The sequence below is a fragment of the Sesamum indicum genome, linkage group LG3 (genome assembly GCF_000512975.1).
Source record: "Sesamum indicum cultivar Zhongzhi No. 13 linkage group LG3, S_indicum_v1.0, whole genome shotgun sequence".
Lineage (NCBI taxonomy): Eukaryota > Viridiplantae > Streptophyta > Magnoliopsida > Lamiales > Pedaliaceae > Sesamum > Sesamum indicum.
In genome coordinates, this window is record NC_026147.1 from 8394313 (window position 1) to 8418178 (window position 23866).

Sequence of the window (23866 nt, forward strand, 5' to 3'; positions counted from 1 at the left end):
ATTCTTTAAAAATGTATAAAATTTATAATTCATAATAAATTATAAAAAAAGAAAGAATATGTTAATCGATTCATTACAAATTTAGACAAAAAAATCTAATGAAATTTAACAAATGAAGAGTGAATTATACATTGGGATGAAATATAGGAAGATGACCTTTGACCAAATATATTTTATAATTGTCATGTAAATTAGTTGGGTCCGTCCAAATTTCATATTAGCAAAAATCTTTCTAATATTAAAGCTCTTTTTTTTTTTTTCACCACGCACACACCCGCTCGTGCATTCAATGAGTTTTGAATTCAATATCTCCATGATCAAATGTTGAGCTCCAAACAATTGAAGTATCCTAAGGGAGAATCATTTCTGAAACTTCTACCTTCCTAATATTATTAATAAGATACGATGATGTAGAAATTATCTGTGCTAAAAAGTAACGTGGAGATGGAGGACACTTATAAGTTCTTGTCATAGGTATCATATGATATCTTACAGCCATATGGTTACAACATATGCATTATCTCCAAAGTCCTCCAAACAATATCACTAAGGTGAAGTTTGGCAAGTTGACGCACATATGATTAACCCTTTTAACTTGTCAAAACTGCAGAATTTATTCTTGCTTTGTGCAGGCAGAGCTCAAAATTTTACTAATGACACTGAATCATCAGAAGCCTCGTCTAACCGGTCAAGAAATCCTTTCTCAGCAGTCTTTTGAAGAACAGAGCCATTGAAACGAATGCTGTGAGTGGTTGCTGCTTCAAATTTTGTCCACAGTTCCTTCTTTAAGGTGTTCTCCCCTGGAGGTTTTCCTATTCGGAAACTGCTAATAGGCTCTTTAATCATAGGAGTGCTTTCATCTAGAACAAGTGCACTGCTAATATCTGCCGGAACAACAAAACAAACAGCTTTAATCAGAGATTGGTTTTTTTATAAGTCAATAGTAAAAATACTGAAAGATACGAACCTTGCTGGTGAGTTTTCACAGCTATGCCAGAGTTGCCTTGATAATGGCTTTTGTTCACTGTGGACAAATCGTTTGGCTGGCTATGGACTGTCATGGTTTCCGGTAGCAAGATATTACCATCAAGATTAGTCAGCAATTTCTCATCAGACGGCTCCATTATAACACAGGTCTTTGGAGGTGAAACAATCCAATTTGGTGAATCTTCTGGTACCTTTCTGTTTACTAAATTGTTTAGTTTTATTCCAAAAAGCTCCGGATACTTCACCTTTAGATCATCTGAAGTTTGATTGCTGGAAGATTCAGAATCTAGGGACTCGCTGGGATTGTGAACTCCAGTAGGATAAGGTGTGGATTTATGAACCCCCTGATTTTTCTTCCTGGAGAACTCAGAAACTGGCTCAAGCAATATGCAAGACTTAGGTGGTGACATTTTCAAGCATGGAGTCGTGATAAACATATCGCAATTTATTTTCGAATAGTTTCCTGGAGAAGCACACTTGGTATCGAGATTGCCGACAGCTTTGTTCGCCTCTATATCCAAAACCTTTTTTCGAGTTGGCTTTGCTGATATGCTTTCCGGCAGATCATTACCTAAGTTTCCAAGTGAATCGAAAAAAGATACTGGATGGGGGATACCATCAGATTTAACCTTGTCAAATGCAGGGATGGATGATGCCTGACATTTGGACGAAAATGCCTTTGTTTGAGGCAGTGGTGTGAGTAGAAACAATTGCCTACCACCTTCTGTATTGCATTCAGCGCGCCAGGAGACCAGGGGTGATGGAGAGACGAGTGACTCCCACTTGGTTTGTTTGGGGCTTTCAGTGACATCACTTATACTTTCTTCAGATGCATAAACTACAGTGCTTTCCATTAATTGTGGCTTATTCTCAGGCCCCGTACATTGACTGGAAAGTGCCTTTTGAAATCTGGGAACCCATGGCTGCAGAATCATACACTCAAAACTTGACATATTTTAAAGTGAGGAATGTGTCAACAAAACAAAAGAATCAAGCAGATGATCAACCTTCAAGGAAGTTTGCATATCAGACAAGACATCTGCAAATTGTTTAATTTCCTTCCTCCCTTTATTGCTCGTCAACTGGATTGCTTGGACAACAAGTTCATCAATCTGTCAGCCAATGAGTTGAAGAAGTAAATAGTGTATCTTCACCAATAAGATGGCCATGAAGTAAGATTCCAGTAAAGTTCTCAATCTCAAAGTACATATTAACTTTTTGGTAATAGGAAAAACTGGTATTATTTCCTAGTGATGCCAACGGATTTCAGTTATCTTGTCCGCAACTAACTATATATAAATGTGAGGCGAAGCAGATGGTGGTTATCGCACCCCTCTATTGCAGAAAAAGCCAGCAAGGTCGGGAAGCTAGTTTTCCCACTCTACAGCTGAAAAGGAAAAGGCTCAGCTGCAAATGTAAGCAGGACAGAGAAAGAGAGAGAAATGCATATTTGGACTAATTTATAAGTTGGCACAATAGACTCTTCTAGTAATTTGGGTCAATCACTTCTATAAAACAAGAACAACTGTGAAATTAGTGGATCCCTGTCCACGAAAGTCTCGCTGATATCCCCACTCCATGAGCCTGGATGAAACAGCTCCATCAGTTATTTTGTGGGTTATCAAGTTACTATTATTTTATTTGCGGGATCGTCTATGCTAATTTTTGTTGTAACATTATCTCTTCCTCCTCAAAGTTCTTTTTTGCTCCCTAAAATCCCCATCATGGAACAATATTCCTTCCTTATTTTTGAAATCCAAATACATTGAATTGTAGTACTACTCAAAAGTTGCTCATTTCTTGAATTGCAGAGAATCAACTAGACACTAAATCAGTTTATATTAGGCATGTTAAAACCCAATTTTTTATGTCAAAACACAGAAAAGAAGACATGTATACCCAGTAGGCTGAACAGGCAAAGTAATTCAGCCATGCGTTAAAAGGTTCAGGCTACAGCCACTCAAAAACCTTCACACTTTGCAAATAAAATTGCTACCTATGACAGAAACAAAATACCAGGAAACAAAAGTAACGCATTTATGAAAAGTATCTCATTCTTCTGTTTGGTTCGTAATCCTAGAAAATGACTTAAAACCTGAATTAGGAAACGGTAGTTCAGAATTTCCTCTTTAATGGTTAGCCAACTGCCATTAAGAAAATGTTTACTTAACAAAATTAAGCCAAGTCAGAACACAAAAACTGGATCAAGCCTGACATAGAGAATCATCACATTACCAAATAAAATTTAACACGCAAAACCCTGGGTCTTAAAAGCAGTATAAACAAACCAAAAAGAATCAGAAAGTAAATTTCGTTTCAGTTAAAAGATTTTTCACAGGATCTTCCACTACCTGCCGTAAGAGGGAGGAGAGATCGGAGTGCGCGAGGAGGAGGCGATCGAGTGAATCGTCTCCCGTCTTTCCCCCGTTTTCTTCGGTTTTCTTGCAAATATTGGCAGACTTGAATGCAGTTTTGGCATTCGAAACGTCCCGGAGTGGCTTCCTCGTCGATTTCGACCTCATTCTCGATTTCGTTGCATCGGTGTTCTTCGGCATCGTGTTCTGCTTCTCTCTCCGTGCCTTTGTGTGTGTGCTGTGTGCTTCTAACGGTAACTATATCCTGCTCTGTTTCTCTCTCTATTTGAATTCCTCCACCCGGGGTTTTTATACTACAGCCCTGTGGTTATTTTATTTCAATTTCGGGTCTTACAGTTTGGACTAATTTCATTTTAGCCCCAAAAAAAAGGTTATGCCTGGGATTTTGTGATAAACCTTTTTTTTTTTTAAATAAAACACTTTTTTAATCGAATTGATAAAAATATATCAAATATTTTATAAAATGATTAATATGGATAAATACATATACCCTTTTAATATATGATTTATTTATACAAGTCATGCATATCTTTTAAAAAATTACTACATACATCCACCAAAAAAGCCAACATCATTTACATAAATTGTTCCAGCTTTTTGAAATAATACATATATACCATATAGAAATATTAACATGATTATACAAATTGTCCTTACTTTTTTGGTAGCTTATGGTAGCCAGTGCGAGGCATGTATTAGGAATGGTGTCTATACAGTAACATCAAATCAAAAACCTTAAATCAAAATCAGAGGCGACAAATTAACAGAAAAATTAAAATGGAACATCTTGAGAGAAACAAGGACATATCTTGTGTATAAGTTCTTGTACGAGGAACAACGAAAGTTATCAGCAACAAGATGATTGATTCAAGTGTAGTTGGTGAGAAATTAAATTTAAAACTTTGCCCAAAATTAAAGAATGGAGAAGAAAGATTAGACATGCATTGGGGAGGAAGCAACGCCATCGAGTATCTCAAATTTGAACGACGAAACTTCACTATTTTTTCAACATGGATTTTCTTATAATTCTGCAATATCGTTTACATAGAGAAGAAATGAGAACGATGTCGTTTTGTGCAGAGAGAAACTAAAAATTAATAATAAAACTTTTGAAATGTCAAATAGGACAACGAAGCCCTTATATATATATGTGTAATAATATATATATACGATAATTACACTCATATTTTTTAGATTTAGTGTAATATTATATATGAATTTTTTATAATTTAAAAAATTATATTTATTACTCTTAAAATTTATTTTATGTGTAAATACACAAAATATCATGGATTACAATTATACGTATATATTTTAGTATAGATGATACGGCAGTGAGCCGAATGTGGCCGCCTTCACGTCCAAATGAACGGCACCAAAAAGACAAGACAGGAAATGGAAATAAAGAGTAGGAAATCTTCTCAACTTTCTTCTGCATGATTGCCTTTGATTTGCATGTCCACTACTGTACCTATCACCATCACAATCACCAACTCTTGTGAAATACTTGGCCAAATTCAAGCAAATTAAACCTTTTTCTTCAAGCACAGCAAAAATGCCTGCAAATTTAAGCTTCTTCGCTGAAACCAAGATCCCACATCAGAGAAACTATGGCGGAGATGTTTTTCCGGCCGTGCTGTCTCCGGCGTCTGTACAATCCCGTAATCCGTCTGTTTTGACGGCGGCCGTTAAGGAGCAGAAGCCATGGCTGGACTCTCTTCTCCATACCCACGGGGCTATTCTATTTCGTGGGTTTGATTCTTTAGCTACTGCTTCGGAATTCAACAACGTCGTCGAAGCGTTTGGGTATGAGGAGCTGCCGTACGTCGGCGGCGCCGCTCCGAGGACTAACGTTGTTGGCCGGGTTTTTACTGCTAATGAGTCCCCGCCTGACCAGAAAATCCCTTTTCATCATGAAATGGCTCAGGTTTCTTTCTTGCTTCCGCGACTCTGAAATTTTTTGGGGCTCTTTTGTTGATTGGAACAAAACTTGGTAACTTTAGGTTTTGTTCTTGGCAGTTTTTTATTTCAGCGTTTAAATTTCTGATGCCCTATCTAATCGTATGGGTTTTATTGTTCTGCGCTAGATTTTGTCAGTTTTGTGAAATGTGAAATAGTTGTTCTTGTAATTCTATTTGTTCCCGGAATTGGCTATCTACATATCATCAGAGAGTTCTTGGTGCCCACTTGATCCACAATAGAACTGAAGGTTGACAGATTACTATGTGAAATTGGATAGTTATACTTACTGGCTGAACAACAATGTTAATTGAAACATAGTAGTCCTGTCTAAAAGAACCAGTTACTTCATAGATTGCTATTTTCCATAATATAATTTCATTCGTGCCGTTCGATGTAGTTTGTGGTTATTATTTGCTCTGTTTTGGGTGCCTGTGCAGATGATTAGTTGGTTCAGTAAAAAATCTTTTGAGTATTACCAACTTATGTTCAGCTCATGTATGGCTAAATAGAGCACTCTTTTAGTTAGTTGAAAGCACTCCTTTAAGGACAGTCGTTGGGCATGTTTGGTTGTTCCCAAATGTTTACTTGGACATTCATGAAGGCACGGATTATTTGTTAATTTAGTAGGAATTCAAATTCTTGATACTATTTGTAAGATTCATAAGTTGGAATACAACTAATAATGTTTTTACCAGGTTCCCCAGTACCCTTCCAAGTTGTTTTTCTTTTGTGAAGTAGAACCTGCTGATGGGGGTGAAACTCCCATTGTTCTCAGTCATGTTGTATATGAGAGAATGAAAGAGAAGTATCCAGACTTTGTCGAGAAGTTGGAGAAGCACGGACTGATATACACACGGGTTTTGGGAGAAGATGATGATCCTTCATCCCCGATAGGGCGTGGCTGGAAATCGACATTCTTGACGAAAGATAAGAGTGTGGCTGAGGAGAGGTTTGTGCCCTGCACCCCTCATTCTTAGAAACCAATTCATTTTATTGTTTTGTGCTTATCTGAATTCTTGTGCTTTTGTTCAGCTACCCACTATCGATATTTTTTTTATAATTAATCTTACTGTTCTACTCGTTTTTGTGGGGAAGGTATGGATTTGAAGACGGGTGGAAGTTCTGACAATTAACTAGCCAACTAGCGTCATTGTTCAGAATAACATAATTTCACATTGTTATGCACCGTAGTTTGCTAGTTCAGGCGTCAATGTGGGCACATTGTTGTGGAAGTTCAATGAGTAAAAAACCTTTTCTTGATAGTTAATCATGGTTTCTAACTGTGTCAGCAATAAGATATGCAGTTAACATTGGTTATCTCATCAGGGGAAAATTTCTAGAGGTACAATATTGCACTGCAGCTGTTCAACTGGAATTTCTCCAGAGAAGTGGTAGAAAACCTTGGGAATGCAAACAGACTTTAGCTCTGTCTATAGACTCTATACAGCATTCCATATTCATCTTATTGATCACAACTTGATGAAGCATAATGTTACAAACTATATCTGCAATTGTTTATTAGACTTCACTTTCCAAACTTTGTCCATCTCACAGAGCTGCTAAGTTAAACATGAAGCTGGAATGGACAGAGGATGGTGTGAAAACGATAATGGGACCAATCCCAGCTGTTAAATATGACGAAACAAGGCAGCGCAAGATTTGGTTCAACAGCATGGTGGCTGCCTATACTGGCTGGGAAGATGCACGAAATGATCCCAAGAAGGCAGTAACATTCGGCGATGGAAATCCTTTGCCAGGTGATATCATCTACGATTGTCTAAAAATCCTAGAAGAGGAAAGTGTTGCCATTCCATGGCAGAAAGGTGATGTATTGTTGATTGATAATTTGGCTGTTCTTCACTCTCGAAGACCGTTCACCCCTCCTCGCCGGATATTAGCCTCTCTTTGCAAGTAAGAGAAGTGCTTTCTGCAGCTGAACATTGTTGAGTGAGGCCTACAGTCTTGTGAACTTGATACTTGGCGTACAAGTTGATGTAAATGGTACTGTTGGATTTAATACACGCCTAACAACTTTATAAGTAGTAGAGCCTTCATATTTATGCAGCTTGGGGATTTCTTAAGTTCTAATATTGAGTTTCTCATCCTAGTTTTTAAATGTTTCCATTGTGAAAGAATCATCTGGAGAAGAGTACCACTACAACACCTGGATGCACCAATAACAATTTGATGCAGGTTCACATCTTAAATACTCATAGTTCATCAAAATTTTTGTCTAGATCGAGTTTGATAAAATGAGCCGGAAGAAAGAAATTATATACACACATATTACACATAGTAAACAGAGAAAGAACCTTCAGAAAAATGTAAATACACTAAGTTTTCAGCAGTATTAGATTCACCGTTGGACAGAGAAAGTTTCCTATCTTCCTTGAACGAGTCCGCTGAATACTTGGCTGTTACCAGCAAGAGTTGCTTCCCACTCAACTGAGGACAATAGGATCTGCGAAAGTGATATCACTACTTGCTTCATGTCCGGTCTCAAAATGGGATCGTCGTCCACACATTGCTTTGCCAACATAGCCATCTGCACGTGAGCAAAAACTAATAAGGTTGTTTACAATCTTGTTTGAACTTAATCTCAATTTATTATCTATGTCTACAATACATGCTTCATTTCCATGTACCGCGAGAACAGGGAAAAAGTTGACTCCTATATGCATTGATGAGATGGTTTATATGAAGCCAAAGGCTGCTAAAAGGACATTTGTCTGAGCTAAAGTAGGAGGAGAACTTACCTTGAAAAGACAGTCATGAGGATACAAATCCATCAAATTAGGATCAATGTGATCTTTCAAACTTGACACAGTCATGGAGTCAGGTGAATTCCTCAGAGCTGCCACCATCTGAAAATTCAGCATTGTTAGTGTAATTGTTGCACTCAAGCAACCTCAAACTCAGGACACTTTCAATAGTTTCTTCTTTTTCCTGATGAAAAAATTGTTTCCAGGCTGAAAAAGTATTTTGTTGAAAAAATAATTATCTGGTAAATCAGTGATTCAACCCGACTTACAATCGACACTAATGACCTCCTTTCAGCACTTCTTGTCATGGCCTCCTTTCCAGAGACCATCTCAAATAGTACCACCCCAAATGCATAAACATCACTTTTATTCGTGGCCAAGCCATCCCTCAAGTATCTAAAGAAACCAGAGATTGGAATCATTAAGAAACCGATGAGGGAAATTGCCATGACAGCAAATACACGTAGCTTTACTTACTCAGGAGCTAGATAACCATATGTTCCGACAACTCTGGTGACTGACTCTTCCCCATCATTGGTTGCCATGACAAGTTTTGCCATACCAAAGTCTGATATCTGAAGAAGTAAAAGAAGCAATCAGATGTAGTAAATGAACATGTGGGCTGTTGACACAGACTTGGGGCAGAATAACACAAACCTTCGCTCTGAAGCCGCCATCTAGTAGAATATTACTTGTTTTGATATCTCGATGGACATAATGAGGTTTTGTGTGCTCGTGGATATATTCCAGGCCTCTAGCAGTATCAAGTGCTATTTGAACCCTCATGATCCAGGATAGTGATGTATGACCTACAAACAGATATTCCAGTGTAAACGAGCAGAACCAGGGTGCAAAACTATAACAATAAATAGTGCACCGAACATTGTCAAGAGGATGGCAATATATATCAGTCAATGATTATGCTGTTATCACTCACAAAAGAACATACATCCCATATGTGACCAAATGTACCATGTAGATTTCAAGGAGTTCATTATTTTCTAATTACCAATTTGAGAGGAATAGTTATTACAAGGAGCACTTAGAATGTGCTCTATCATAAGCCCACAAGGAAAAACCTCAACAAGTAACTAATTACATTTCACCATGACTAGGGGAAATTAAATTAAAGAAGCTTTATTTTCAATGATGGAGAACTTTGAGACTATTTAACTGTAAAATCATTAAGAGGGGCCATATTAATTCGTAAGTATAATTGGATGAAGGTGAAAACTATACGCTATCAGTATAGTACATAAGAATAGGAGCTTACCTTTGCTCTGTGGATCATGCAAGTGATTTCTGAGTGAACCCTTTTGAGCATATTCATATATGAGAAACAGTTCATCACCGCTGGCTGCATAACCAATCAATTCTACCTTTGACAAAATCAAAAAATAGAATTAGTCAATGTTCTAATTCAGAAACATTGTTTTATCTTTAGAACCATAGAACCTAGCGTCAACATAAATGGCTGTATTAGCATTACCAAATTTGTATGATGAACTTTGCAGAGAACTTTCATCTCTGCCATAAATTCTTTAGTTTTCGTAGCAGTCATCTTCTTAATGGCAACTTCCTGAAATTTCATGCAGAAATATGAAGCTTCAGAAATTTATTAGACAAACAGGACTAGGCATCAGCAAACTCAAAAAGCTGTAGACCTGGTCTCGGAGCAGGCCATAATACACTGAGCCGTATGTTCCATGCCCCAAAAGATTAGAATCAGAGAACCCATCAGTTGAAGATAGAATTTCCTCGTATGTGAAGACTACAGGTTTCTCCACGTCAAAGACATCAGTCCCTATAACTGCAGGTTAACAAAGAAAGAAATATTATCAGCAGGTCAGAAGCATAGAAGACTATTACAATCATCAATGGAACTGGAATAACTAGCAAACATGAGATTATTCTGAAGAAAAGAGACATTGCATTTAAAAAAATATATATTTATACTTTCAAACCTGTAGGAATGTTCATCTGGCGGTTACTAGATTCACCATGAGGGTGATCCCAATCCCCAGATTTGCAACATATGGACCGCCTTGAAGCACAGCAGAAACTTGTGTTTCGGAGAATGTGAAATTTATGTGAAATCTTTCCATCAGAATCTTTAGCTTGACTTCCTTGGGATCCTTTGAGACAAACAAAAAGAAGTACCACCACAAGAATAAGAGCCAAACCAGCAGCTAGACTTCCAATGATCCACCAATAAGGAACGTGAGTCTTGTGATTCATCTGATCTTCTGCTAAAATAACAAAAAATTATATGCTTAGGAGAAGTGAATGGTTTATCAAACCTTGACAGCTAATCACAAATACAATTTACTTTGACTTAAAGAGATATGAGATGAGTACTGAATGAAATCTTTCAACTAATTGTCGTGCAATATTTAATTCATCTTTCACACCTCTATCCAATGAATGATAGAGAAGACGACAAAGATATAGGTGAAGATAAGAAAGAACTTCAGAAAATGTCAAGTCACAAGTGCATGAGAAAAGGAAATCTTACATACCTACAAAGTTTTCAGCTGACGGAGCTGGGGCCGGAGCTGGAACTGTATCATTCTTTACAGGATAAGGCTCACCAGGAACTGAAACATGGAAAAAATTGAAGTGAAAATGGTAACAAAAATAGAGAAGATTCAGGTAATATAAAAACAACTCTTACCTAGACTTGCTCGCACTATCCAAAAACTATTTGAAAACTAACACAGGTAACTAACAGTTAATAGAATCATCACTACATTAGGAATTTCTGATATCTCATCAGTAACGTAATGTCATTCTGGTTTTGGCACGACCTGCCTATTTAAATTCAGTTCAGGAATCTAAGAAACTTGATTCTAGGAATATCAGCGACTAAGCACCACCTACTGGCTTTACCAGCATGACTCAAGTTATGCCCTGACGTAATAACAATCCTCACCCTTTCTTTCACTTCCGAAATCTAACTGTGGGTAACTAATGAGGAACATAACTAAAAGTAATGAGGTGCCAAAATCACCTTATGAGGACCTTGACATCAGGCTTAACCCAAGATTATCACAGTACAATCTAAAGCACAGATCACATTAATAGCTCTCCTTGAACCTGGTATCAATGGCCGATGGCCTGTGTCATGTCTTAAACTCCTAAACAACTAGTCTATAACATGAACAATGTTATAGGTTGTTTTTCAGTTGCCCCAAAATAAAGACACAAGTTATGCAATAGTTCCCTCTCACAGTAAGGTAAAACCAACTCCCTCCACCAGAATCAGACAACAGAACTGAATACACAGGGATACCACAATATGGGTACCCAATGTCTTGAAAAAATAGTTTCTTATTTCTTTTCTATAAATCTATTGGGTAAAATATAAAAAAGCTATCAAGTTTCTTCCTAAAATGGAACTTTGACTTGGATGTGCCACCAAAGAATCCCACATCATACTATGAGAACCATTGTAAAACAGAACTTCATGCCCACCATATTCCACAACCTTGCTTGTTTCCACTTTTGTATTTTACCCATCTCGGTAAAAATACCAAAGCAAGCTCATAAGTGAAAATTTATTCCAACATTGTAGACTTTACAATTACTATGCTGTAGATCTCAATAATAATAACAAAAGTTTTGGTTCAAGTCCTAGTCTACATGATCATCAGTTACAATATAAAATATGAGAAGTCTTACTGTAATCTTGAAAAAGTCGTGATCAAGTTCTTCTCTGGACATATTATATTATATAACTTCAACAGTGTCTGAAAAAACCAGATCCTAATGACACTTCAGACCAAAAGGTAATCCTAAAACCAATTGACCACACCAACTAAAACCAGAAATCATCATACCAGAACTCAAACTTAACAACAAAATTAATGAAAGAACACAGTACGAAAATCATACCAGAATTCAGAGGTATATAGTAAAGTTCCCCAACAGTGAAATTATCAGGATTAGCAATCCCATTCACAGTCTCAATACTATCCATGCTCACCCCAAACCTGCTCGCTAAAGACTCAACACTGTCTCCATCTTGCATCACATAACTCATCAGATAATTCCACAGCCCACTTGAGCAGCCACACATGAGCCTCAGTGACACCACAGCACCTTTCTTGGCTGCCCTTGTAAAGTTTGAAGGAAAATAAGCCAACCCATCATATGAATCAATCACCAGATCGTAAACAGACCCATTATTTTCTCTCACAGTAAAAGTTGTATTAGTCAAGTACTTGCGCAATCCTGAAGCACAAGAACAGTTCTTTCTGATGAAAACATAGTCCCTGCCATTGCCCTCAACAGTTACATCTTCTTGCAATACATCAAACATGCTCTGGATCACCGGAAGGGTCTGCTCTGGAGAGGGTTTGAAGGCAAGAAAAGAGGAGCACAAGCGAGTCGTATCTGTACAATTGAGTGGAGCAACATACGCTTCTGCTGCTGGAGAGTACAGAACCAAAGCTTGGAACAGGAGCTGCAGAGAAAGAACTATCAAGATTGACGCACTTTCAGAACCCATTGTAGCAAGAGAAAAACAATGACTCTTAGGTGAAATTCACTAAGAAAAAGATTCAATCCAGATGAATATCAAACAAGAAAAGAAAAAAAAAAAATCGGATCTTTTGATGGGATATTGAACAAAAATGAATCTTTGCTGGACTTTTCCAGTCAAATATGCCAAGAAGCAAAGCTCAAAGAAAAGGGCATCTAATTCTAATCAATTGTTTGATGGGGGGGGGGGGGGAGAGGGAAGGAAGAATGGACTGAGAACAGAGCATTTCCTGTTCTGGGGTTGTTTCTTTTTTGCTGAAAATAGGGGACAGAGTGATTACTGACTGATAACTGCTATGAGACAGTGAAAAAAAAAAAGAAAAGGAGAGAAAGCGACTGCCATTACAGGGCAGGAGAGAGAGAGAGAGAGAGGCACAAGTATCTTGCTTTGTTGTTTTTTTTGGGGGGGGGGGAGGAGAGGGAAGGAAGAATGGACTGAGAACAGAGCATTTCCTGTTCTGGGGTTGTTTCTTTTTTGCTGAAAATAGGGGACAGAGTGATTACTGACTGATAACTGCTATGAGACAGTGAAAAAAAAAAAGAAAAGGAGAGAAAGCGACTGCCATTACAGGGCAGGAGAGAGAGAGAGAGAGAGGCACAAGTATCTTGCTTTGTTGTTTTTTTCATTTTTGTAAAGCACAAGTAACCTTGAGATTGTTGATAAAGATTTCTTCACTTTTTGATCCAACATTTGCATTCTGGCAACAAAATTAGTATTTGACTTAATAGATCATCATCATTAGACTCTAAAGTAGCAGTAGCAGCCAACCTTCATTACTATTGTTATTACAGCTGGATTTACTTAGTTAAGGTATATGATGTAATCCAACTTTCCCTGTACACATGATCTCATGATGAAATGACATTACCTGTAAAATACCGGGGATCAGTAGAATATAATCCATCAAAACCCTTTTAAATTTTAAATTAATAACCTATAAAGTTATAAAGAATAATCAGAAAACTTATCCATAGTTGAGCTACTTATAAATTGAACTTTTTACTCTTTAGACCCAACATGAGATTATTGATTTTCTAAAAAGTGTTATAATGTTCTGATTCATAATTTTAATAATCCATTATATAATCACAGATTGTATTAAATTTAAAACTAACACCATAGAAATTACAAATTATAGCTTTATCAAATATAATTTCACTACAATTTAATCTCAAAATTAATTCTAAAAAAATGAGTTAAGTGATATAAAAAGAAAAAGAAATCAATATATATTTCTTATATATACTAATATACAAAAAAAAAAAAAAGTAAAAAACTCTCTCCTAATTAAAAATTAAGTGTAAATTTTTTTTATTTTTTTATAAAATTAATATAAAAATTTATTTAGTAAAAATAAATTAGTGCTATATTTGGTGGAATATATCTATATATATATATTATTTGTTAATTATTTAATTGGTTAGCATTTTGGCAACGGAGTGTGGGGGGTGGTTTTGGGAAAAGGAAAGCACAAGTTGCGAAGAGCGTAACAGTTGGGATTGGGGCCCGCAGGCCACCTCTTTCCCGCGTTTTTATCTCATAATCGCCGATGAAAATGACTTCTCCGCTCCGGCTTTTACTTCCGTCAAATCCACGTTGACTTCAATGTAAATCGAATGTATGTAACCGACACTAAATTCATTCATATAAATTAATATGTTATTCTCTGTTAAACAAATTTAATAAATTATGACAACATAAATAATTATTTATGCACATATGAAACATACATTTTCATTTTAGGAAAATTAAATCAAGATTACATATATATAAGTCTATTTTTTAAAATTAATCATCAAGATTAAAAATAAAAAATTATTGATAAATAATTAACCACAGCTGAACAATAATTATTAATTTATTTTTGCGTACAAGCCAAAATATTAGACATAATAAAATATTTTAATTATAATTAAAACCATAAATTATGTTGATTAATCGTGGTCGAAATATAATTTTTCACCATAAATTTATCTGATCATAATAAAAAAAATCAATTTATCATCATTTTTACGTCGTAATTATTTACCTTATAAAAATAATCTTCTAAAAAAAGTGGCAATTTCATTTTTTAAAAAAAAACAAAAAGAAAAAGAAAAGTATCATGGTACGATAATTAGATTACACGTAAGAATAGTAATAGTAAAGTTAATTTAGGACAAATATTGTACGATAACAAGTTTGAATGGTATGGTTAGGGTAAGGGTGCACGTGCATTGGACACAACTATAAAACTGGCTCTGCTGTCCAGTAAAGCAATTACAGGACATTGCATGTGGGACCAAACACCATTAACTGCTCCATCCATCACTATTAATTTATTCTTTTTCATTTTAATTCAAGAGATAATTGTAGTTATTTTTTTTAAAATTCGTTTATTTATAAATAATTTATTATTATTTCAAAAATTATAATTTTTTTAAAAATTAATTATTATCTAACAAATATTTTTATAATGAACTGTCATGTTCAATTTTAAAGAAGTATTTATAGTTATGGCAAACTTTATAGAAATTTATCGTAATTTACCCTTAATTCAAATAAGGGACAATTTATACTCTTCTTCCTAGAGTTCTCTGTGGTTTGAAAAATTATATTTAACACCTCTAAGATTTGCTTCTGTGTAATAAATAAGTCTCACCATTAGTCAAAATTCACCAAAATTGCTGATATTAATAAAAAAAATAGAAAAAATCTATATTTACTTATGATTGGCTTATTACTAACTTATTACAGGTCAAATAAGTATTTTAATGATCAAATTACCCTCATACGTCTTCAAGAGTTAATGCATGTGAGGAGGTATATCTTCACCGTTACAAGAATAGTTTAATCTAAAAATATTATTTGTCTTGCAATAAGTCAATTGAGAGTAAATATCAATTTTCATTAATATCAACAAATTATTTAATTTTGACCAACGAATGAACTTACTTGTTAGGCAGAAACAAACCTCCGTAATACTAGATATAATTTCTCAAAGCACAAAAAAATTACATATAATTACACTAAATCTCGTCAGCAGAGGGGTGTAATTATTCCTTCAAATAATCATACACTACTGCGTAAAAACTACACATGAAACCTTTATAGTTGGATGGATGGATGATTGGCTCAATTTACAAATAAATGCATACTCAAATCAAATACTTGTACAAATATTAATATTCTTACAATCATGTTACATAAATTGCATGTCTTAATCACCTATTTATGGATCAATGCTTCAATAAAGAATGGCAAGAACAGGAAAACTAATTCCCAATCAGTGTCTCATTACAAGCTGTTATCATCTTGAAATTTGGTTTAGACAATTAGGGGAATAAAAACTCCAAGACAAGAATTGTAGGGACAGCTGCCCATATGGTCCACTGCATGTGGACACTTCTCTTTCCAACCATAGTTTAATTAATAAGATACGTAAAACATAAGACGATTATTAATACTCCAAAAGACAGCGAATAATAACACTACCTATGTCATAAAATGTCACTTTATTCTCCGCCCAAATCATTGTAGAGTGGATTATGGTTGTATGAAGCATGCCACATTAATTATTAATAATGATTCTATTAAGTAAATATTTAAGGTAATAAGTAAAGCCAAGGAACATACTCATCTTAATTACACTAGGGTTTAATTCTTCCTATCATCAATCCACGAGCTAGAAAGCAAGATTTTTCATCATGTATTGAGGTGAAAATACCCTTTTCGTTGATCGATTAATGAATATGGGAGTCGAACATGAACGAGAATCGTGTTGCTCGAAACCTCCTGTGGGAGATGTTAAGTGTATTCTTATTTACAGGAGGTCTCTTATCAAGAGAGGACGGTGCAATTATTATTAATACTTCTTTTTTTTTGAATTGTTGTTGAATTATGGAATTATTATTATTAAAATGTTATAAGTGGTTGAAACTTGATTTTATTGAGCAATTTGGTAGCTTTTTCCCATATAAAGAAGCACATTTGAGATATTAAATTCGGGCCGAAAGCCCACACATTAAATGTGGAATTACTTGGGCCGGTATGTCTCATTGCGGGCTAATGAAATTATTAGGACCATTATAGGGGCCCATTTTCATCAGAGTGAAGTGTTAATGAAACCCACATAAAGTTTCGGCTGGTCTTTAACGTTGGGTACACTCTGATTTCGAATAACCCCAAATTTATGGCCCAACCTATACACTCACCTTCCAATCTTTTAGGTTGTAAAAGAGGGTGTTAAAGTTCCTAAAATTGGAACAATGCGCAAGAAATTATAACTGATCTAGGTAAATTTCGTTAACCAACCTTAAGTTTGTGTTTAGAATCACTTTAATTTCACCCATTTACTTCTTGATTACAGAATTTTTTAAATTTGCGTTTGGAATTACTTTAATTCCACCCTTTTACTTCTTGATTTTAGAGTTCTCTCATGTCGACATATACTTGTACTTGAATCCCTCAATTAATTTTTGGGTAAATTATAATTATTTTTTCTAAAATTTATCATAATTTTTTTAGTAAATATAATTTTCATAAATAGGAAAAGATATAGTACAACAATCATAAATTAAGCAGTGTTTCCCTCGACAGGCCAAGGGATACGCCACAATTTATAAAGTGCATGTGTACTAACAGAGCTAGTTAAGGTAATGCTAAGTATCGCTGTCTAACATCCTCCACAATTAAGCTAGCTACAATATTCGGGTTCCGCTCAGTACGCTCGAATCTTCTAAGATTTCTCTCCTCCATATATGGTAGATACAGACACTCAGTAATGCGCGATAGGCCACATTGACGATATGTTTACCCCTCCACCTCCTCGCAGCCAACTCAACATCCATCGTCCAATCTCTAGTAGGCCACGCAAAGCGTACAACTCGTCTAATAGTGTGAAGGCATCGGCCACTGTATCGACATCGGAAGAATATGTGTGTGTGTGTGTGTGTGTGTGTGTCTCCACCTCATCCTCATCACATAATACACATCTACCTAAGTGAGATAACTATGGTTTGTCCATCGTAGGTAGTTTCTCCAATATAGCAAGTCATAAGATAAACATGTGGCGAGGTATCTTCAAAGCGCCCGAAAGTAGTGAAGCCCAACCTACTTTTTGGCCTAGTGGATCAAATAATCGGTATAGAGCTTGGGACATAGGGATTCCACCGGCAAATCTCCTAACAATTCGATCATTATCCCTGTGAATCGGTGGAAGCGTGTGAGTAATCTCCAAGTACTCTATGTCAGTAATGAGAGGCCACTGCCACTAACCTCCCTGGATGGCAGAGCTAAGTCTGATGGATTCATGAATACCAAGGGTGATCGGCCCCCTCGGGAATCTCTCCATAAGAGGACCGAGATGATGACATGGGTCCTTCCAGAGATAAAAGTCACCTCCATCTCCAATATGGTATTCCACCACTGGTCGCAGTCACGTTCACAGACGGATCATTTTCTTCCAACTCCACGAGCCTCTATGATCAAGGATAGTCCATATTGAAGCATCACGTAGTCGCCCCTGATATAGCCAATCAACCTAAATGGAAGTCCTATCACACTGGATGACATCACATAATTTTTTGCATATGAGAGCACGGTTCATTGTGCTAATATCCCGCAACCCTTATCCTCCCTCAACCAGTGGTTTACAAACCTCCTTCCACGCCACTTTGGCGTAACTACAGTGAGAGGTATTTGTAATTATATTAAACCTCAAGAGAGGGGTTGTAATTTACAATTGTTTTTGCAAAAAAGAATGAATTTCTTTCTTTAATTAAAATCTTGGATTCTTCAAAAATATCTCAAGTGAGAGACGCAAAAGCAAGTTAGAAATTTTAATTCAAATCGAATTTGGTCGAATGTGAACAAATCATATAACAAGTGAAATACACTTATCATATGATTGATATATATTTTAAAAAAAGTGATCCGTCATATAATAAGTGTATTATATTTACTCTGTAATTTATTTGATTTTCAACCAAATCTGATTTGAGTAAAAAAATTAAAAAAAAAAAAGAGTGGCCGAATTAAAAGGGTATAAACTGCTCATATCTTAGCATGCAATAATAAGCCCTTTAAATAAAGAAAAACCCATGACATGAGGAATATGTAACCCATAGACCTAAGTTTGTGTAATAATTGGGGGGATTTAAGGAACCACCTTATTCCTTCAATTATTGTTATGTTTCTATTATTAAAATATGTGTGTTTGTGGGTAGTTGGGATCTCAAAGAATTGAATTCTCTCACTTGAAGCATTAATTCTTTCCTAGGGACCTTGAAATCCCATTTCCTTTCCTTTCCTTTCCATCATGTCTACATCATATCCTCCACTTTTTTCTAAGAGATTTGGACCCCATTAAATCCATTCTCCTATTCATTTCTACATCTTTTTCCCCTCTCTTTCCAAATTCTTTTTCTTTTTATTTTATGAGAAAAAAGATTAGATTGAACAAAATTCGTTGCAGCTATTCCAACGGAAGAGATTTAACTTTCGTCCAAATTTAAAAATGTTTTATTCAATTTCATTACTGCAATCCCATTAATATATTAGAAACAAGTATGATTTCCACTAGATCGAGTATTATATACGCCGACCTTTGTTGGCTCATGATACACCCCGACCTTTGTTGGCTCGTTATGCACCCCATCAAATTGTAAGTTCTAACTCCTCATATCTAGCATTATAAGTTGGTCCTGTTGGCTATAACACATGCATAAATAATGGTAAACTTTAAATCCGTAATAAGGTGGATCATATATTACAGTGATAATGATATTTACACCTCTTTATTCATCATTTATATGCATAAATCATCAATATTTTTTGCGTAATTACAGAAATCAATCATGACAGTCAAAAGGCATAAGTGTTTTGTTATTGACAATTTTGGTGGACTGAATGTGCAATTTTTTCAAAAATATGAATGATTTATTAAATAGACCATAGACCATAGACCATGAAATGTAGATTTAATTATCCCTTTATTATAAGACGGTGGATTGCTATTGACATATAATACACCTATATAGATTTTGACAATTTTTATATTTTTAATAAGATTCAAACTCATAATTTTATTTAAAACTAGACGACAATATTTACAGTATTTTCGATATTTTTAACTGAGTTTTACTTTCTCTTAATCATAACAATATTGGCAGAAAAGGGGCATGAACCGTTTTCCTTGAAAGAAGGTTCCATGATGGGGTCTTAGATTAGGTTGTTACTCTTAATTAAGTAAATAAATTAGCAATCATTAAGTCTACTAGGATGTTAGAAAATGGAATATTAGTGGTCCAAGAACACGTGTTTGCCCACAAGAACCAACTATTTTTCACATAGCTACCATTCCTTTTATTTATTTTTTGTAATAAAAATGCTTAACTAAAAGAGAATAATTTGAGAGCATATAAGCCCTTATAATAAGGGTTAAAGTTCAATTATTATTCCTTTGTGGTTATGTTTTCATTCCCAATTTTTGACATAATAATTAAAGTAAAAACATAATTATTTTGTATGTAATTTTATAGAAAATATATTGATTTGACACCACTATTCAGTATATTATCGATATGGATTAAATCCAACTTGAGTTTTAACCGATTGACAATTATATTATCCTCAAAATGGTTATGGATTGCATCCAATTTGGATTTAAAATGAATTCTTTTTATGGATTAAAAAACCTTTATTCGAATACGAATAATTATTATACTCAATATAAAACTAACATACTTATTCTCTTACCCCTTTTTTCTTTAATATCTTCCTTTATATTTAAATGGTGACATATATGTTCTTCTAGAACTCCACATCATTTTCATAAAATAGTATCGTGATTTAAGAGATGTACTTATAATTTGTATGAGTTTCACGATTTTATTTTTAAAAAGTGACTCGCTAGATAAATGAATATTGGATCTTATAAGTCGGTCAAACTCCTCATTTATAATAAACATGATACGCTTGTCTATATCGAAATATATAGGATTGAAAGGTATGGATGTGAATAAATATTTAATATTTTGGCATTCCTTAGCCTAAGTTTGGTTTATAATATTTTGTTGAAAGAGAAGCACTTGTGTTTTAGATACATTGCATCAAATGTTGTGGAACTATAAACTAACACTATGTTTGAAGGACAATGATATCACTATGGGCTGTGGGAAAACACTAATGTTTGTTCTTATCAACATCTTAAAATTGCCTTTTCTCCTTCAAATAATTACTTACAACTTGTTTTTTTTGCTTTTTGATAATTGAACTTTTGGGTTCGCTGCTTTCATGGAAAAACACCACATCATCATTTCATTTTTGATTCTATGTATCATTAAAAGTATATATATATGAAGAAAAACCCAATTAAAATAAAAATATGGGGCTATAAAATTACATTCTTGGTGGGGGATATGGAAATTGGAAACGTGGAAGAAATGCACTCTATTCTACAAATGGAACAGCAGCCCCTTCTCACCAACCATCCAATTTTTCCTCTTTTTCCACCAATTTCATTGCCAAGTTTCCAACAATTCATAAGACACACATGGGTGCGTGTGTACAACATTTAGATTTTAATTAAAGTAAAAAATTTTGTCACTCCGAATTACATGTTAATTTATATATATAAACACGCGCACATATATTGCACATTTCCAAAATTTATATACTTGAAAACGATCACTGTACCTCTAAACGAATTAAAAAAAAAAGTGAAAACGAACTTTACAAATAAGATGAGTAATAATTCTAAAATACTTAAGCACGCATGCAGTCTAATCCAACGATACAAATAGCCCTTCTCGACTACGCATTCAATTAACGTGGAAATATTATTCGAATCTTGGCATTACTTGTGTATAGCATTTAATTTATTTTTTATTCTTTTACAAGCGTTTTAATTTATATTAAAAATTATAATTTATAATTAAAAATATTAAATTATTTACTGCTTAACTTACATTTAATTTTTTTTATCTGGTAAAAGTAGAAATCATTGTAAATTTAACTAAAGTGAGTGAGGAAAGTTAATAAGTAAAATTAGATGAATCTGGAATTATGAAGTAGACCAACACCATACAACCCAACATAGTGCATAATAATAATAATGTGATAAGACTGGCGACTTTAAGTCAATTGAAATTTTAAACTAGTGCGCTATGTCTAACTCCCCATCCAAAAATCGTAGAGCCAGAGCCAGAGTCGCATCATTGCACGGACGACTCTCGCTACCTCCCAAATTGCTCTTTCGATTTGACAACCATATCACGAGTTGCCTCCCCCTCACTTGTCATCCACCCGTAGCCGTTGGATCCTTCTCCAACGGCCGGGATTGCTTCAGACACTTTTATTACCATTCTGGATTGTTAAAGCACAAGATGAAGATGTGAATCTGATGTGACGCCCAGATGCCGAATGTCGGGAGCTAACACAGCCACAGGGCGCGTGGCTTAAAATTACTGTTTAATCCTCTCCACTTAAAAGGTTTTCTTTTTTAATTTAAAATAATAAAACATTCTCCTAGTATTATTATATTTAGAAAATAATTGCATCTACATTTTCGATTTATACTGTTTAATTCTTTTTCTAATAATCATGTCAGGAATTAAATTTCATTATATTCACGTTGATAAAAGCTACAATTTATACCCTTTAATTAATTTTTTGATCTAATTACATATTTACTCGTTAAATAATATTTTAATTTGCTCATAATTTTAACAACGAACTTTAGTTATAATATTTACTTGCATAATTTATTACAAATCCAAATTCCATAATTTCTCTTTCTAAAATACACAATTTCGAAATTAATTTTTTTTAATTTATAATTAATTATGCAACTGTATCAAATAATATTTTTTTTAAAAATGATTATTGTAGTAAATATCTTATTGAATAAAGAAAGGGTCATTTCTAATTAAAAATAGAGAAAGCTATGGAGTATTGTCTTTAGAAGTATAACCGCACGCGTTACTGGCGCGAGTGGTGAATGCATAGCAGATGCTTCTGCGCAGTACGTAATAATGGCGCCGACTTAGGGGACGGAGCACTGGGGGGCGTTAGTCGAAGCATGTTGGCTGGTCGGACCCCAAAAGCGCAAAACAAGGTTCCCTCATCCCACGCGCTGGAGTGTGTGATTCCCCGTGAGAGGGCCCACATTAATTAGAAATTTGTTTGACGCGTGTCATGCAATGGATGGGGGACCCATCTCGGTGGCTGGGGTGGCGTCTCTGAGTATCCAAGCTGCTGCTGCAGGCCAGCAAAAGTCCAAACCCCAGCCTCACATGCGCCACCGTATGCTTACGTCATCCTCCTCCCTTCATTATTCTAGCTACTAGCTACTTATTAGGAATTATATTTTACTTTAGGGAAAATGCCATTTTGGTAATTCGACGGTGATTATTTTTTCTCATCAATTCATTTTCATAATTCAATTTTAAATTTTTCTCTCACAATTTAGTCAAGAAAATTGTATATAATTTGTACATAATTCAATTAAATTATAATTTTTATCTTGTAAATAAGCTAAGTTAGAGGAGTAAATGCAATTTAATTAAGTTCTATACCAATTACATGTAAAAATTTTTTATCAAACTAATTGAATTTTTTTTCAAAATTTTAAAATTAAGAATGTGATGGTTAAGTCACCCCCAAATTACAGACTAAAATTATATTTTTATATATTTTATTTTACCACTCATACTCAATGTCTTTTTTTTAAAACAAATAATTTTTTTTAAGTATTTTGTGTGTGTGTGTGTTTGCGAATGAAAAAATCTTAATAAATTAGGGGATTAGATTTCACATGGTAGAACTAAATTGTGAGGTCCTAAATTAAATTAGATTATGTTTTCTAAATCCTTCCTGACATCTAAAAATAGTAAAATTGGGAAAGATACATACTGTGTTCGAAATACAAACACAAACCTCGTTTTCAACTAGCAACCTAATTTCCAAAGTCTTCGGCTCAAATAGGCATACACACGTGCAAACTTATATATTGATCTTATTTTAAAATCGACAACTTATTGACTTTCTTAATAGGATTATATAAAATTATTGGAATTAAAAGTAGCAATATATCAAATAAAATATTTGTTACGCGACACCAATAGTTGGTATATTTACTTTTAAAAGTACAGGGTAATGATTTTGCAAGAGAAATAAAAACTTTGGTACGGAAAAAAAAATCTTAATTTTGATTTTACATTAAATAAAAACAGAGTTTTTCTCCTCGATTTCTTTTG

The 23866-nt window shown here is 34.6% G+C and overlaps 3 protein-coding genes across 3 annotated transcripts; 1 reads left to right on the forward strand and 2 right to left on the reverse strand.

Moving 5' to 3' along the window:
- LOC105157689 lies at positions 370 to 3612 on the reverse strand. Its single transcript, XM_011074132.2, has 4 exons — positions 3339 to 3612; positions 1995 to 2099; positions 968 to 1910; positions 370 to 884 (listed from the first exon to the last, which is right to left on the reverse strand). Exons 1-4 carry the CDS (start codon positions 3540 to 3542, stop codon positions 640 to 642), a joined length of 1497 nt encoding a protein of 498 aa, XP_011072434.1. The 5' UTR covers positions 3543 to 3612; the 3' UTR covers positions 370 to 639.
- On the forward strand, positions 4748 to 7388 carry LOC105157690 (clavaminate synthase-like protein At3g21360). Its single transcript, XM_011074133.2, has 3 exons — positions 4748 to 5289; positions 6020 to 6273; positions 6879 to 7388. The coding sequence occupies exons 1-3, from the start codon at positions 4918 to 4920 to the stop codon at positions 7237 to 7239; spliced, it is 987 nt and encodes a 328-aa protein (XP_011072435.1). The 5' UTR covers positions 4748 to 4917; the 3' UTR covers positions 7240 to 7388.
- On the reverse strand, positions 7502 to 13021 carry LOC105157691 (lysM domain receptor-like kinase 3). The gene is made up of 11 exons (XM_011074134.2): positions 11981 to 13021; positions 10606 to 10683; positions 10051 to 10332; positions 9751 to 9896; positions 9576 to 9665; positions 9360 to 9465; positions 8744 to 8895; positions 8564 to 8661; positions 8356 to 8482; positions 8081 to 8188; positions 7502 to 7869 (listed from the first exon to the last, which is right to left on the reverse strand). The coding sequence occupies exons 1-11, from the start codon at positions 12594 to 12596 to the stop codon at positions 7705 to 7707; spliced, it is 1968 nt and encodes a 655-aa protein (XP_011072436.1). The 5' UTR covers positions 12597 to 13021; the 3' UTR covers positions 7502 to 7704.